Genomic DNA, 14386 nt, shown 5'->3' on the forward strand with positions numbered 1-14386 from the left:
ATTTTTTCTTAAAAAATATCCATTGAAATGGCAACGAGATTTGAGTGATATGACAGGGGAGGAATGGGAGGATATACTTCAGACTGTACCCTTAATCTCTACCAATGCTACACAAAAAGTATCTCAACTTTCAATAATTCATAGGAGCTGCTTAACTCCCAAAAAATTACACTGTATGGGCTTGAGGGAAGATTATGTGCTAGATGCATGAGAGACCATTGGGACCTTTTGCACGTTATGGAAATGTCCAAAATTGCATAGGTACTGGGGAGAAGTATTTGACATGTTAGACACTGTCACTTGCTCTGCCATTCCAAGAACAACTAAAACCTGTGTTTTTGGTTTATTGCCTGGTCTGAATATGGCAGAACATATGCAATTAATGGTACAAAGGGCATTGTTCCAAGCTAGAAAATTGATACTTCTGATGTGGAAACAACCACTCCCTCCCAAGGCTAGTGATTGGTTATTACATATGAATAATTATTTGAAAATTGAAAAATTAATATATGCCCATAGAGGTGCCCCTCAAAAATTTGAGAAAATATGGGCTCCATGGTTAGATACCCCGGGTCTTGCTGATTATGATCTGGTAAAAGATAGAATATTTGGAAATTTAAATTCAATCTGAGCTCTATATATTATGTGACGATTACTATATTGTCTTTAACAATACCTCTCATCTTCCACAGTGATAATTGAAGCTCAAGCTATATACTTTGTTGGATTTAATAATTGATGTTAGACTATCTTACAGACTGTTGGAAAAGTTAGGAGGGGCACTGCTTACACTGAATGTTTTGTCATATGTTCCTTTTTGTTGAATAAACACTGATTTAAAAAAAAAAATGTTAATACATACTCATATAATATCTCGTGTGGATTATTGTAACATACCACTTTGTGGACTACCAACAAACAGACTGGCCCCGCCCCAATCTGTACTGAACTCAGCTGCTCGTCTCATTTATCTTTTTTTCTCCCTCTTCCTCTGCTGTCCCTCTTTGTCAAGCTCTTCATTTGCTACCAATCAACCAGAGGATCCAGTTCAAACTTTTAACCCTGTACTACAAAGCTCTCCACAATCTCTCTCCCCTGTACATTTCCTCACTAGTTTTGAGACACCAACCCATTCACTATCTCAGATCTGCACATAACTTTCTTTTGTTCTAGTCTAGAATTACCTCCTCCCATTCACGTATATAAGATTTCGCACGTGCTCCACTCCTCCTCTGGAATACCGTATCACAACACATATGTCACTCTCCAACCTTGGCCAGCTTTAAACCCTCCCTCAAAACTCACTTTTCCCGACAAGCATATGCTCTATCCTAGGCCATTCTCCCTTTGACCTAAAGCCAAGTTGCACTCCTACTAGATATGTTAAAAACACACTGCCTCTAGGTATGTTTATTGCATACTACACCACCTCTTGTTCCCCTCCCCCCATTCCTTTAGATTACAAGCTTGCAAGGACAGGGCTCTCTCACCCTTTTGTGTTTTGGAATTTTTTATACATTTTATTCATCATGTTACTTTTGTCACTGTAATTACCAATTCTGTATTTTGTTACCAATGTTGTATATTGGTGTACACCACTGTCCGTATTATTGTGTACCCCATGTTTGTTTCTTACTATGTACAGTGCCATGGAATGTGTTAGCGCTTTATAAATCAATAATAACTCACTGATTTGGTTTGGTTAATTGTTTCAGAAGTCTGTGCATAGTCTTTTACACCATTATTAGGATTTTGAGGCTCAGCACTGCTGTAAATCTCAACAGGATACCACTGGAGATGAATCTCTTTTGCATCTTCATAGTCAGCCAAGTTGATCTGAGCAATTCCCTATAAAGGTAAAACCTGCATTAACAAAACCATTACACTAAACAGGCAATTCCGAAATCTACACAAGGACATCGGTATATATCAAAATCTCTAGTCCATTTTCTTATTTGCTTAAAGGGAAGGTTCACAGTGGTTAAAAAAAAATCCACTTACCTGGGGCTTCCTCCAGCCCGTGGCAGGCAGGACGTGCCCTCGGCGCCGCTCCGCAGACTCCCGGTCTCCACCGGTTAAAAATTAAAAAGAGCCAGAAAATATAAGGTAAAGAACCAAATCACTGAGCCAAATCTCTAAAGCACATAGAGATGAATGACATTTATACAAGTGCATTGCCTAACTTAATTTTGTAATTTAATCTACCTCTGTGTTAGAAAGGCAATGATGAACAGATACTGTGAATATGGAGCCATTCATCTGGGCATCAGGACATACACTCACCTAAAGGATTTTTAGGAACACCATACTAATACGGTGTTTGACCCCCTTTCGCCTTCAGAACTGCCTTAATTCTAAGTGGCATTGATTCAACAAGGTGCTGAAAGTATTATTTAGAAATATTGGCCCATATTGATAGGATAGCATCTTGCAGTTGATGGAGATATGTGGGATGCACATCCAGGGCATGTAGCTCCCGTTCCATCACATCCCAAAGATGCTCTATTGGATTGAAATCTGGTGACTGTGGGGGTTATTTTAGTACAGTGAACTCATTTTCATGTTTAAGAAACCAATTTGAAATGATTCGAGCTTTGTGACATGGTGCATTATCATGATGGAAGTAGCCATCAGAGGATGGGTACATGGTGGTCATGAAGGGATGGACATGGTCAGAAACAATGCTCAGGAAGCCTGTGGCATTTAAACGATGCCCAATTGGCACTAAGGGGCCTAAAGTGTGCCAAGAAAACATCCCCCACACCATAAAACCACCACCACCAGCCTGCACAGTGGTAACGAGGCATTCTGTTTACGCCAAATTCTGACTGTATTGAGACTCATCAGACCAGGCAACATTTTTCCAGTCTTCAACTGTCCAATTTTGGTAAGCTTGTGAAAATTGTAGCCTCTTTTTCCTATTCGTAGTGGAGATGAGTGGTACCCGGTGGGGTCTTCTGCTGTTCTAGCCCATCTGCCTCAAGGTTGTGCGTGTTGTGGCCTCACAAATGCTTTGCTGCATACCTCGGTTGTAACGAGTGGTTATTTCAGTCAACATTGCTCTTCTATCAGCTTGAATCAGTCGGCCTAGTCTCCTCTGACCTCTAGCATCAACAAGGCATTCTCGCCCACAGGACTGCTGCATACTGGATGTTTTTCCCTTTTCACACCATTCTTTGTAAACCCTAGAAATGGTTGTGCGTGAAAATCGCAGTAACTGAGCAGATTGTGAAATACTCAGACCGGCCCCTCTGGCACCAACAACCATGCCACACTCAAAATTGCTTAAATCACCTTTCTTTCCCATTCTGACATTCAGTTTGGAGTTCAGGAGATTGTCTTGACCAGGACCACACCCCTAAATAGATTGAAGCAACTGCCATGTGATTGGTTGATTAGATAATTGCATTCATGGGAAACTGAACAGGTGTACCGAATAATCCTTTAGGTATGTGTAAATAAACACTTAGACAGACATAGCCAAAGAGTTAGCACTTGTGGTGTTCTCAGGGGCCAGAGCTCCTTTAGCATTACAGTAATTAGCAACAGTCGTCAATGTTCATAGACAAAGCAATGAAGATTTTAGCCACCAGTGCTTGACTGACACTGGAAGTAAAGTGATGAGTAATGGCTTGGACCTGTTTCCACTACACGCAGATTATGGATGCAGAAAAACTGACTCCAATGAAATGGCTATGGGCCTGTTTCCACTAAACGCGATTTTTCTGATGTAGAAAAATTATGGACAGCATGTTGCAGATTTCTGTATCAGATTATGAATGCCTATGGGCTGGTTTCCCCTCACGTTTTCATTGTTGGGGAAAACAAATGCATGGTGCAGAAATCCTCATCACGAAAATCGAGTTTAGTGGAAACAGGCCCATAGGCATTCATTGGAGTCCGTTTTTCTGCATCCAGAATCCAAGATGAATGATGCAAAATTTAAACGTAGTACGGAAAGTTCAGTATGAGCTTTATACTTTATAACCAAGAAAACACAGATATTTGCAAAAACATTGTCTATTATTTTATTTACAAAACTGTAATAAAAAAAAGGAAATAACGACATCCCTAATTCATGGAATTCAATGTTCAATAATTTATTTAATTTTTTTTGAACAGCCAAAAATATGTACATTTTTTCAGTCTCATGTTGAAGTGCTTAGATACCACCAGCACAAGACTTATCAAAGACCTGAAGAAAAAGTCTCAATTAGTATGTATTGTGCCAGACATTCATTATTGGGTATACTGGTATGCTTTGTTTAGCATGTGTCAGAAAGTCTGCATTGTGCTAGGGAACTATCATATAGTATCATTTTGTTTTGGAATATTTTTAAAGTAAAACTGCTTGGACAGAAAAACAGTCAGCAGTTATGTACTGTATATTTGTATCCCGACTATGCTTTTATTTATATAAATGTGTTTCTAGGCAGTGGCTACTCACCAGGAGTTCTTCCTGTTGGTCTGGAAGTACAGAACAAATGTACAGCTGCACAGAACTCTGCTTCAGTTCACTGGACGACATGGGAATTTGGAATATTTCATTGAACATCAGTGGCATTTGGAACTCCAGAGCCTTGGAACAGTAAGTGCTTGGTGTTGTGGATTCAAGAGAGGGCAGGTAGACTCTAATGTGACTGAAATATACAGAAATTAAAAAGTAACTTCTCTGTGTGAAATAAATTGTATTACATTATATAATCTGAAGAAATCCTTCAGATGAAATTGTAACTCGAGACCTGTGTAACCAAACAACTCGCCGATACAAACGGAAAACCCGTCATAATGATGTCATTTCCACATTGAAAGAGAAAGACTGAGAGCTTGTAGGAGCTGTGTGGGACATTTGTGGTGGTAAGTAAGCAGCACAGGTGGACAAAGTGGAGGTATAGGGGGATGCTGGAGACACAGATTTACACAGCGGGGGCACAGGAGAACAGAGGAGAACATTAGAGGCACAGGAGAACAGAGGAGAACATTAGAGGCACAGGGGAGCACAGTGTTCTGACTTGCATACAAATTCAACTTAAAAACAATTCCTATCAAAGCCTAACACTAATCTAAACTAAGAATAATGTCTTACGCTAACCTTAACCCCTTTCACAATCTCAACACATATAGTAACTCAAATAGCTTCATAATACCAGACCAGAATACACAATTATTAGTATTGGGAGTATGAACACGGGAGATGCTGTGCCTGGATACTTCTGGCTGAGTTACAGTGGTTTGCTGGATTATCTTGGATGGAATGAAATGGATGGCCCGATGTACGAACGGCATGGATTCTCTGTTTCCATGGGAACAAGCTCAACATTTTTCAGATTGGACCTGTAGTTTTTGAGAAAATCGATTTAAAAAAAAAAATCAAAGAAAATATGGCTTTTAAACTTGTATAAACAGGTACAAAGGGGAGAGACACTGGAGGCACTGGAGGCACAGAGGAGGTACAGGGGACAGAGATGGCACAATGTTCCGACTTAAGAACAGATACAGGTTAAGAATGAACCTACAGTCCCTATCTCGTTCGTTAACCGAGGACTACCTGTACTGGGATTAGCCAGAAAAGTACTAGTGCTTTGCCTCAGGCCAAGTGTGATAAAAGGAAGGTGACCCATAGGGCTGCTGATACCACACTTGTTAATATTCATAAACTTCCAACATTTCTTCTAACATGCCAATACCTAAAGGGATGGAAGTTGGGACTAGTGAAAAGATGAATAAATATCACAGCTTACTGGTTAAATAGATAAGATGAAAGGTTTGATTTTCTAATCTTAACTTATTTTTTAATGGTTAAGTTTAATTAGGCAAGAAGGAAAAATGCCTGTTCATTATTACTGAGTAGTTGGTGCAGAGAAAGATCCTACTGATGGAATAGCGAGTCTGCTTCTGCAGTCAATATGGCATTTGCATAGCGCTACAGCTTTGAGAAAAATGCAGGAACATTATGATGAACTGAAGTGAAATTGAATGCTACTCGTGACTAAATAAGAAACGTTCTTATATAATAAACAAGTGATTGTGGAAGAGCACTGACTCTAAAGATATCCAAACCTCAATTTATTCATTTACTGTAAATGTTTTCACTCCTTATCAATAAACATAATAAAAGACAAAACAACTTTTTAGCCCTAAGCAACCAAAAAGTATTGAATATAACTTAAATGGGCCCTCTAGTGAGATGGATATGGAGGTTTCCATATGTATTTCCTTTCAAAGAATTCCAATTTCTCTTTGGATGCAGTAGTGTCTCAATAACACACCTGAGGCCAGAAACCCACTAGGAACGCTTTCTAAGTGCTAGTGATTTGAGAAAGCTCTTGCTAATGCAATGCTATGGGGGATTTTTATAAAATAACATCGCTCAAGTGGGATCACACCCATAGCATTACATTAGCAAGAGCTTATCAAATCACACAGCACTCAGAAAAGCGCTCCTAGTTGGTTTCTAGCCTGAAACAAGATAGTGGCTGGTATGATCAGACTTTAAAGCGGATCCAAGATGAAAAACTAACTATAACAAGTAACTTGTCTATATATCTTATCTAAAGTTTAGATGGTTTACACAGCAAATATAGTTGCAAACAGTTTGAATAGAATATGATTATTTATTCCTGTGATACAATGACAGCAGCCATGTTTGTAAACATTACAGGGAGGCAGGCTTATCTGTATCTTGATCCATTAGCCTAATCCCCTCTCCTCCTCCCTCCTCCCCTCTGCCTCTGAAATCAATGGCTAGTAACACCTCCCCCTCCTTCTGCCCAGACTGAGCTCCCATGAGCCCTTGCTACTGCCAAGGTTCTCTGAAAATCTGTAGGTGTGGCTTTTTTAGTTTATAGGGAATTAGAGGATTAAAACAAAAACAAAAAAGTATTTGGCTTGAGGAATGCCCTATAAGCAATAGGAAAGGAACACAATTATGCAATGTGTAAAAGTTCACCTCGGATCCACTTTAATCACAGCACCTGATATCTACACTGGTTCTGGGTAAGTGGATGAAAGTAAAAGTGAACCCGAGGTGAGAGTATTATGGAGGCTGTCATATTTGTTTCCTTTTAAGCATTACCAGTTGCCTGGCTGTCCTGATGATCCTCTGCCTCTAATACTTTCAGCCATAGGCCCTGAACTAGCATATGCATATCAGGTGTTTCTGACAATATTGTCTTTAGACACTACTGCATTCAAATAGATCAGCAGGGCTGCCATGCAACTAGTATTGTTTAAAAGGAAATAAATATGGCAGCCTTACCTCGGGTTCACTTTAAAGACAGGATCAGAAGGAGAACCTGGAAATTGTCATAGTTTAAAAGGACATACATATGGTAGCCTTCCTATCCTTCTCACTACAGGTTTACTTTAAGTTTGGTATTATTGTGGTCCAAATCAAAGGGTGGAAGGGTAAATCCTTCAATGGGGTCTGCTCTATCTCGTGATTCTATGATAGCCATGCTACATCCACCCCAAAAAACTGCCTCTCCAGACCCACCCAATCCTTAAAGTGCACTGAAGGTGGGTTTGTCTTATCATATTAGGACACAGAGGCATGTTCTGTATACAATGACCAGCCTCTGTGTCCTTCCAGTGTTCCTCCAGCCCTCCCCATCCCTCCCTAGGCTCTGCTGCCCCCCATTACAAATAACGCCAGGCTAGCGACAATCTGCGTGTCACTAGCCTGGCGCTTTTTTAAATGGTGGACAGCATAGCCTTGGGGGGGGGGGGGGGGGCGGGGTACGGGCTGGAGGCACACTGGAAGGACACAGAGGAAGGTACAGAACATGCCTCTGTGTCCTAATATGATTTGACAAACCCAACTCAGGTTCTCTTTAAGAACTCTGGAAAACCTTCAAATGGTGCATTACTTTTCTTTAACCCTTTCCACTCGTATGTCCCGCATAGCGGGACATCGCGAATTTCCCGTTCCTGTCGTATGTCCATTATTTCGGACATTATTTCAGCGGCGGTTTGCAGGCACATCTGGCCCCCAGCAAAGCCCAATCTCTGTCCCCATGTTTAGTGGGCATGTAAGACTACATGCCCACACAGGTGGTACCCCCCTCCCCTAAACTGGGAAGTGCGCGATCAGCGCTGGCAGGAAGTGGCAGAATCCATTCTGTATTTTGTTGCCGATTGTTGCCGCTTCTCTGCAGGGTGTTTTTTTGCAGTTTCCTGGCAGATTACTTCTTCCACAATCCTTGCTGATCCCTTGCAGGTTCTTTCTTGCAGATTCCTTGCAGATTTCAGGCAGATCCCTGGCAGGTTCCAGGTTATTTATTGAAGATTCCTTGCAGATTCCTTACAGAGCGGAGCAATGGCATCCTCTGCAGCAGGTAAAAGAAAAATGACAGCAGCTGAGGTGGCACAGCGGATTATGGAGGACAGCAGCACAGAATCAGATGTGCAGGATTCTGGTGATGACAGGGACTATACTGTCACTGATGATGATGATTATTGCTACAGTGATGACACTGATATTGATGAGGCTGATGAAGGTGGGAAAGTGGGGAGGCTGCTGAAAGTGGGAAGGGTGATGGTGATCACAGAAAATGGGAAAGCTTCTCTCCTACCAGTGACTGCTTGCTGCATAATTTTCCCTTTACTGTGTGTGTAATGCAGGGGTAGTTCCAGAAACGGTCGGTGGGTTTTTTGAGCTTTTTTTTACACCGGCCCTATTACAAAAAATTATTAATGAAACAAATGATTATGCGTTCCTTCCAGTGTCGGAGAGCAGGAGCGGAGGTGCTGCTGCTGTGACCGAGCGAGTGTATGCCGCTCCGCAGTGACCCAGGCTGACAGCGCACGGAACCATGTTACTCTGGGACTCTATCTCACAGCGATCAAAATATGTACAGCTCCAACCTTGAAAGCTCTCCTAAAATGCAATAAGAGGCATAACATCACTGGGAAAGGAAGTCTTCTGACACCCTTGTTAAATAAAGATTTTATACCAGGCATTGAAAAAAATTTCCTTACAGGTTGGTGTAAAAGCTTATGCCCCAGAATAGCGGACTTTGTGTATAAAGGGGAGGTACTTTCATATATGCAAATCAAAGACTTTACCACTCCAAACAGTATTCCAAAATGGCAATACTTTCAAAGAAGACATTTTATAAATGCGCAAAAAGCCAAAAAATCTTTAAAACACTCGACCGCGCTGTTTAAGGAAAGGATCCTCTCCAACAAAACTCACAGACATCTTTTGGCTTGGGCCTACTCTCACTTAACCTCCTTAGCGGTAACCCCGTGTGTGACACGGGGTAAGCCGCCGGAGGGTGCCGCTCAGGCCCTGCTGGGCCGCCGCGCGCCCGATCGCTGCTATCCGGTGCGGCGCCCCCCCCCCCCCCAGACCCCGTGCGCTGCCTGGCCAATCAGTGCCAGGCAGCGCCGAGGGGTGGATCGGGTCTCACAATGACGTCCCGACATCGCTGACGTCGGTGACGTCATCCCGCCCCGTCGCCATGGCGACGGGGGAAGCCCTCCAGGAAATCCCGTTCTTTGAACGGGATTTCCTGATCGGAGATCGCCGAAGGCGATCGAAGAGGGTGGGGGGATGCCGCTGAGCAGCGGCTATCATGTAGCGAGCCCTGGGCTCGCTACTTGATTTAAAAAAAAAAAAAAATTTAAAAAAACTGCTGCGCTGCCCCCTGGCGGTATTTTTCATACCGCCAAGGGGGTTAAACAACTACAAATCTGAAAACCTATTGCATTACCCCAAAAAAGCAAAGTTAGTACCTGCTAACGTTGTTTTGAACAATCCTTCAGGGCAAAGGTGAGACGTAGCTCCTCCCAGGAACAGACAGCACTTCCCCTATAAAAAAGTCACATGGTTAGTCCACCCTCAGTGTGTTTAGCCAAGTACCGACAGGTGAACATTCCACTAACCCATAACCGTGCAACTATCAGACACAGACAATTAACACCCGGGTGGGATCGTTGCCCTGAAGGATTGTTCAAAACAACGTTAGCAGGTACTAACTTTGCTTTTTTCCCACAATCCTTCAGGGCAAAGGTGAGACGATTAACAAGTAATACAACCTCAGGGTGGGACCACTGCTTGGAGAACCTTTCTACCAAACGCTTGGTCGTGTGCAGACATTGCATCAATTCGGAAATGACGGATGAACGTAGAAAAGCTTGACCACGTTGCTGCCTTACATATTTGCTAAGGCGAAGCCCCTGCATTATTAGCCCAAGAAGCTGCCCTAGCTCTAGTAGAATGCGCTCTAAATGAGGCAGGAGCCTCACTTCCATAACTCTGCAAGCTTCAATAATAGCTAACCTAATCCAATTAGCTATAGTAGATTTAGAAGCTCTCTGACCTACAGTTTTCCCTGAAAATAAAATAAATAATCTGTCTTTCTGACATCTGAAATTCTGTTCAAATATTCCAGAACACATCTTCTAACATCTAATGAGTGAAAAATTCTCTCTTTTCCACACTTTGGATTCACACAGAGAGTAGGCAAAATAATATCATGCGACCTGTGAAACCTAGACATAACCTTCGGACAAAACTCTGGATATGTCTGTAACCCTACTGTATCCTGAAAGTAAGGACTTTTCATAGACAAAGCTTGTAGCTCACTGACCCTTCTGGCTGTAGTGATGACTACTAAAAAATACTGTTTTTAATGTAAGATATCTAAAAGAACTGTCCTTAAGAGGCTCTAAGGAACCTTTGGACAGTCCGAAGGAGAAACGTATGGTTTATAAACTGGCAGTTTCCTAGAAAAAGCCTTCAGAAACCTCACTATCAAAAGGAGAGGAAGACAAGGGGATAACTGAAAAAGCAGATAAAGCAGCAATCTGCACTTTAAGCGTACTTACAGAAACATTTTTATCCCAACCCTCCTGAAGAAAATCCAGGACTGCTGGAACTGACAGGCTATCAAACTTAAAGCCGGACAGCCAAAGATTTTTCCAGTATTTCAAGTAGATCTTCCTAGTAACTTCTTTACGGATACCAATCAATGTAGAGGCTGCCTTGTCAGATACTCCCAATTTTTTGAGTAAGGATCCAGACTGACAGATTCAATCTGCCTGGATGTGGATGCCACAGGTTCCCTTGCAGCAGCAGATCTGGCCTGCAAGGAAGTCTCCAAGGGCCCCCTAAGGTGCAATCAAAATCATCCGATTTTGACAACCTCTTGCTGATAGCTGCCGGAATCAAATTGAGAGGAGGAAATGCATACAGAAGTGGAAAGTTCCACTCCTGAATGAATGCAGTCACCCACAGATATATGCTCTCTTGGATTGAGGGAGAAGAAACTCTGAATCTGGGCATAATCTTCTGTTGTGAACAGATCGATTAACTGTGTTCCCCATCGTTGTGATGTCTGGGAACACCTCTCTCTGTTTAGAGACCACTCTGATGACAGAACCCTGCTTCTGCTCAGTTTGTCTGCCTCTATATTGAGTGTTCCCTCAAGACGAACAGCTCTCAAGGATAACACATTCTTTTCTGCCCAGGACAAGATCGCCTCCACTTCTTCTTGCAACAGGGATCTCGTGCCTCCCTGTTTGTTGACAAAACGCTACTGCCGTAACATTGTCAGAGTGGATAAGAACATTGGACTGTGACAGTATCGATTGCGCCTGAAATAAGGCCCGCTTTACTGCCCTCAATTCCCTCCAGTTGGATGACCTCAGACTCCAGTTCTGTCCACTTCCCTTGAAAGGCTCTGTGAGCTATACGAGCTCTCCAGCCCCCAAGCGCTTGCATCCGTAGTAATTACCTTGTCTACAGGCTCCCTCCAAAGCCTTCCCTTCACAAGGTTGGATTCCTCCAACCACCACTGCAGCGACAACACCACAGTTTGAGGAATTGTGACTTTGAAATCTTATGTTTATGGACGACCGTCCCAATTTCCTAGAAGGAAACTCTGCAACTTCCTGATGTGCGCCAGTGCCCAGGGTACTGCCACCATTGTGGATGACATCAATCCCAGCACAGACAAAATCATCCTTAGGGAAACCTTGTCTTCCCTCTGTAATGATTTCACTGCCAAGTTTATCTTTAGGATATTTTCCGGAGGAAAGAAATTCCTCTGTTTTAATGAATCCACTAGCATGCCTGGAAAAGGCGTTTTCTGACTTGGAATCAAAGAGTACTTCTTTAGGTTGATAATCCAACCTAGGGATTGGAGATGTTCCGATACCAGATTTAAATGGTTTGTCAGTTGATCTGCTGAACTTCCGAGAATAAGCAAGTCGTCTAAACACGGAATGATTAAAATCGACTGCTCTCTTAACGGAATCAATGCTTCTCCCAGCATCTTTGTGAACACTCTCGGGGCAGAAGTGATCCCAAACGAAAGGCAAACAAACTGGTAGTGTTCTACCCTCCTATTTACTCCAACTGCAAATTTTAGGAATTTTTGCGATTTTTGGTGAATGCCAATATGCATCTCTTAGATCGAGAGATGCCAAAAAGGCCCCTGGAAACAGTAGCTCCCTTACTGAAAAAATGGATTCCATCCGAACTTTTTCTGTCTCATAACAGGTTAAGTCTTTTTAGGTTCAGAATCAGGCGGAACTTGCCCGACGACTTTTTACTACAAAAATAGTGAAACAGAAGCTTTGCTTTTGTTCCTTTACTGGCACAGGATACAGACTAACCAGCAAGCTCATGGTGACCCAGAACTCAGTGTGTAAGAGGCTACAATGGTCCTTAAAGGGACTCCGAGCAGTGCAGAAACTATGGAAAGATACACATCATTTTAAAGCTCTCTTTCTCCTCTTTCCAATGATATATAAACCGCCACCCTACACCTTTTAGTTTTCGCTATTTTCGCGATTGAAATTGCCGCGGCCGCGATTTCGATCGCGAAAATAGAGAAAACTAAAAGGCGTAGGGCAACGATGTAGGTGTCGTCAGAAAGAGGAGAAAGAGAGCTTTAAAATGATATCCATCAAGCCATAGTTATATTGTATTACACAGGGAGACTTTTTGTCAAAGTCAGCAGCTGCATTCAGCAGAATGGAGCTGCTGACACTGGGGAAAGTGTCGTCCTGTGTAATACAATATAACTATGGCTTGATGGATATCATTTTAAAGCTCTCTTTCTCCTCTTTCTGACGACACCTAAATCGTTGCCCTACACCTTTTAGTTTTCTAACGGTCGCGGCAATTTCAATCGCGAAAATAGCGAAAACTAAAAGACGTAGGGTGGTGATTTATATATCATTGGAAAGAGGAGAAAGAGAGCTTTAAAATGATGTGCATCTTTCCATAGTTTCTGCACTGCTCGGAGTCCCTTTAAAGCCCTCTTACTAAAATGCTAAGAAAAGCAAGAAAGTTTGCTTTCTTAAAACAGAAAGAATTTGCAATAATTCAGGTTGGAATGAGCTTGAGATGTCTCCCACTATATGCAAATTAACCATTGTTACCCTTAGCAGCTACACACCGCTGGAATGCAATGATGTGTCAGCTTGTTAATTTGTACAGAGCCCTAATAATCCAACATGCATACAGACTGTTTCGGATTGTTTGATCCGGCACAGGATGAAATACATTCTGTTTTAGCATGTTTTGCAATATACTCAAAATTTCTGGAAATAGAGTGGGATCTCCTGGGGCCTTTGAGACCACAAATCTTGACGATGGATGGAGCGCAAACTATTTGGTAACCAAACTTTATTGTTCGGCAAATAGACGGGCTTTTTGCCCTTTTTTCCCACCTGAGAGAGAAGCATCTTAGCTTCCCCCCACCGCCTGACACGAGTCATTGGGATTTTAACTGTGTCTTCGGAGCTTTATATTTAAAGCCCCTTTTCCCGGACTTGTCAGAAGTCCACTTTCTGCCTTTTCTCTGATCTTTAGAGGCATCTTTTTGATCACACAAAAAAACTTTAGTTGCAACAGCTTTTTTCTTTTTAGGAAAAAATTTTCTCTTTTTGTTCGATGTACTTTCCAAAGCTGATCATTAATTTCAGCAGTGGGTGTAAACCTAATTGCCTCAGCCGAGGAATCAGCTAAATATGCAGCAGATTTAATGAGAATCGCAATAGAATTCAACAAATGCTCAACAGGTGCCAGTATATTAGCTCTGAGCTGATTAATCAACAGCTCCAAAGCTCTGACCATACATGTAGAGGCAACAGCCGGCCTAATCATAGCCACACTAGCCTCCAAAGACCTCTTCAAATAAGCATCCACTTTTTTATCAAGTGGATCCTTTAGCTTCGTATAATTGATCATGAATAGACAAATTAGCTACCACATCCTTACTCAACTCCAAAAGAGTAATTCATGGCAGCAATCAACGCCTCCGTATCCTCAATACGGAATTTAAACTTTGGAACCTTATTTCTCTAATGTCTGAATCCTCAGAACTAGCTGCAAACTCAGCCTGACTAACATCAACCTCAGTCACAGATA

The 14386-nt window shown here is 42.2% G+C and overlaps 1 protein-coding gene across 2 annotated transcripts in view; it reads right to left on the reverse strand.

Annotated features, from left to right (window-relative positions):
• WWC3 (WWC family member 3) overlaps nt 1-14386 on the reverse strand; it is a 243875-nt gene that overhangs the window by 22703 nt on the left and 206786 nt on the right. For both annotated transcript variants that reach the window (XM_068269896.1, XM_068269895.1), the window contains exons 15-16: nt 4448-4640; nt 1690-1848 (exon numbers count right to left, since the gene is read on the reverse strand). In XM_068269896.1, coding sequence (XP_068125997.1) covers nt 1690-1848; nt 4448-4640 — 352 coding nt within the window. The remainder of the gene's footprint in view (nt 1-1689; nt 1849-4447; nt 4641-14386) is intronic.

The sequence above is a fragment of the Hyperolius riggenbachi genome, chromosome 2, assembly GCF_040937935.1.
Source record: "Hyperolius riggenbachi isolate aHypRig1 chromosome 2, aHypRig1.pri, whole genome shotgun sequence".
NCBI classification, from domain to species: domain Eukaryota; kingdom Metazoa; phylum Chordata; class Amphibia; order Anura; family Hyperoliidae; genus Hyperolius; species Hyperolius riggenbachi.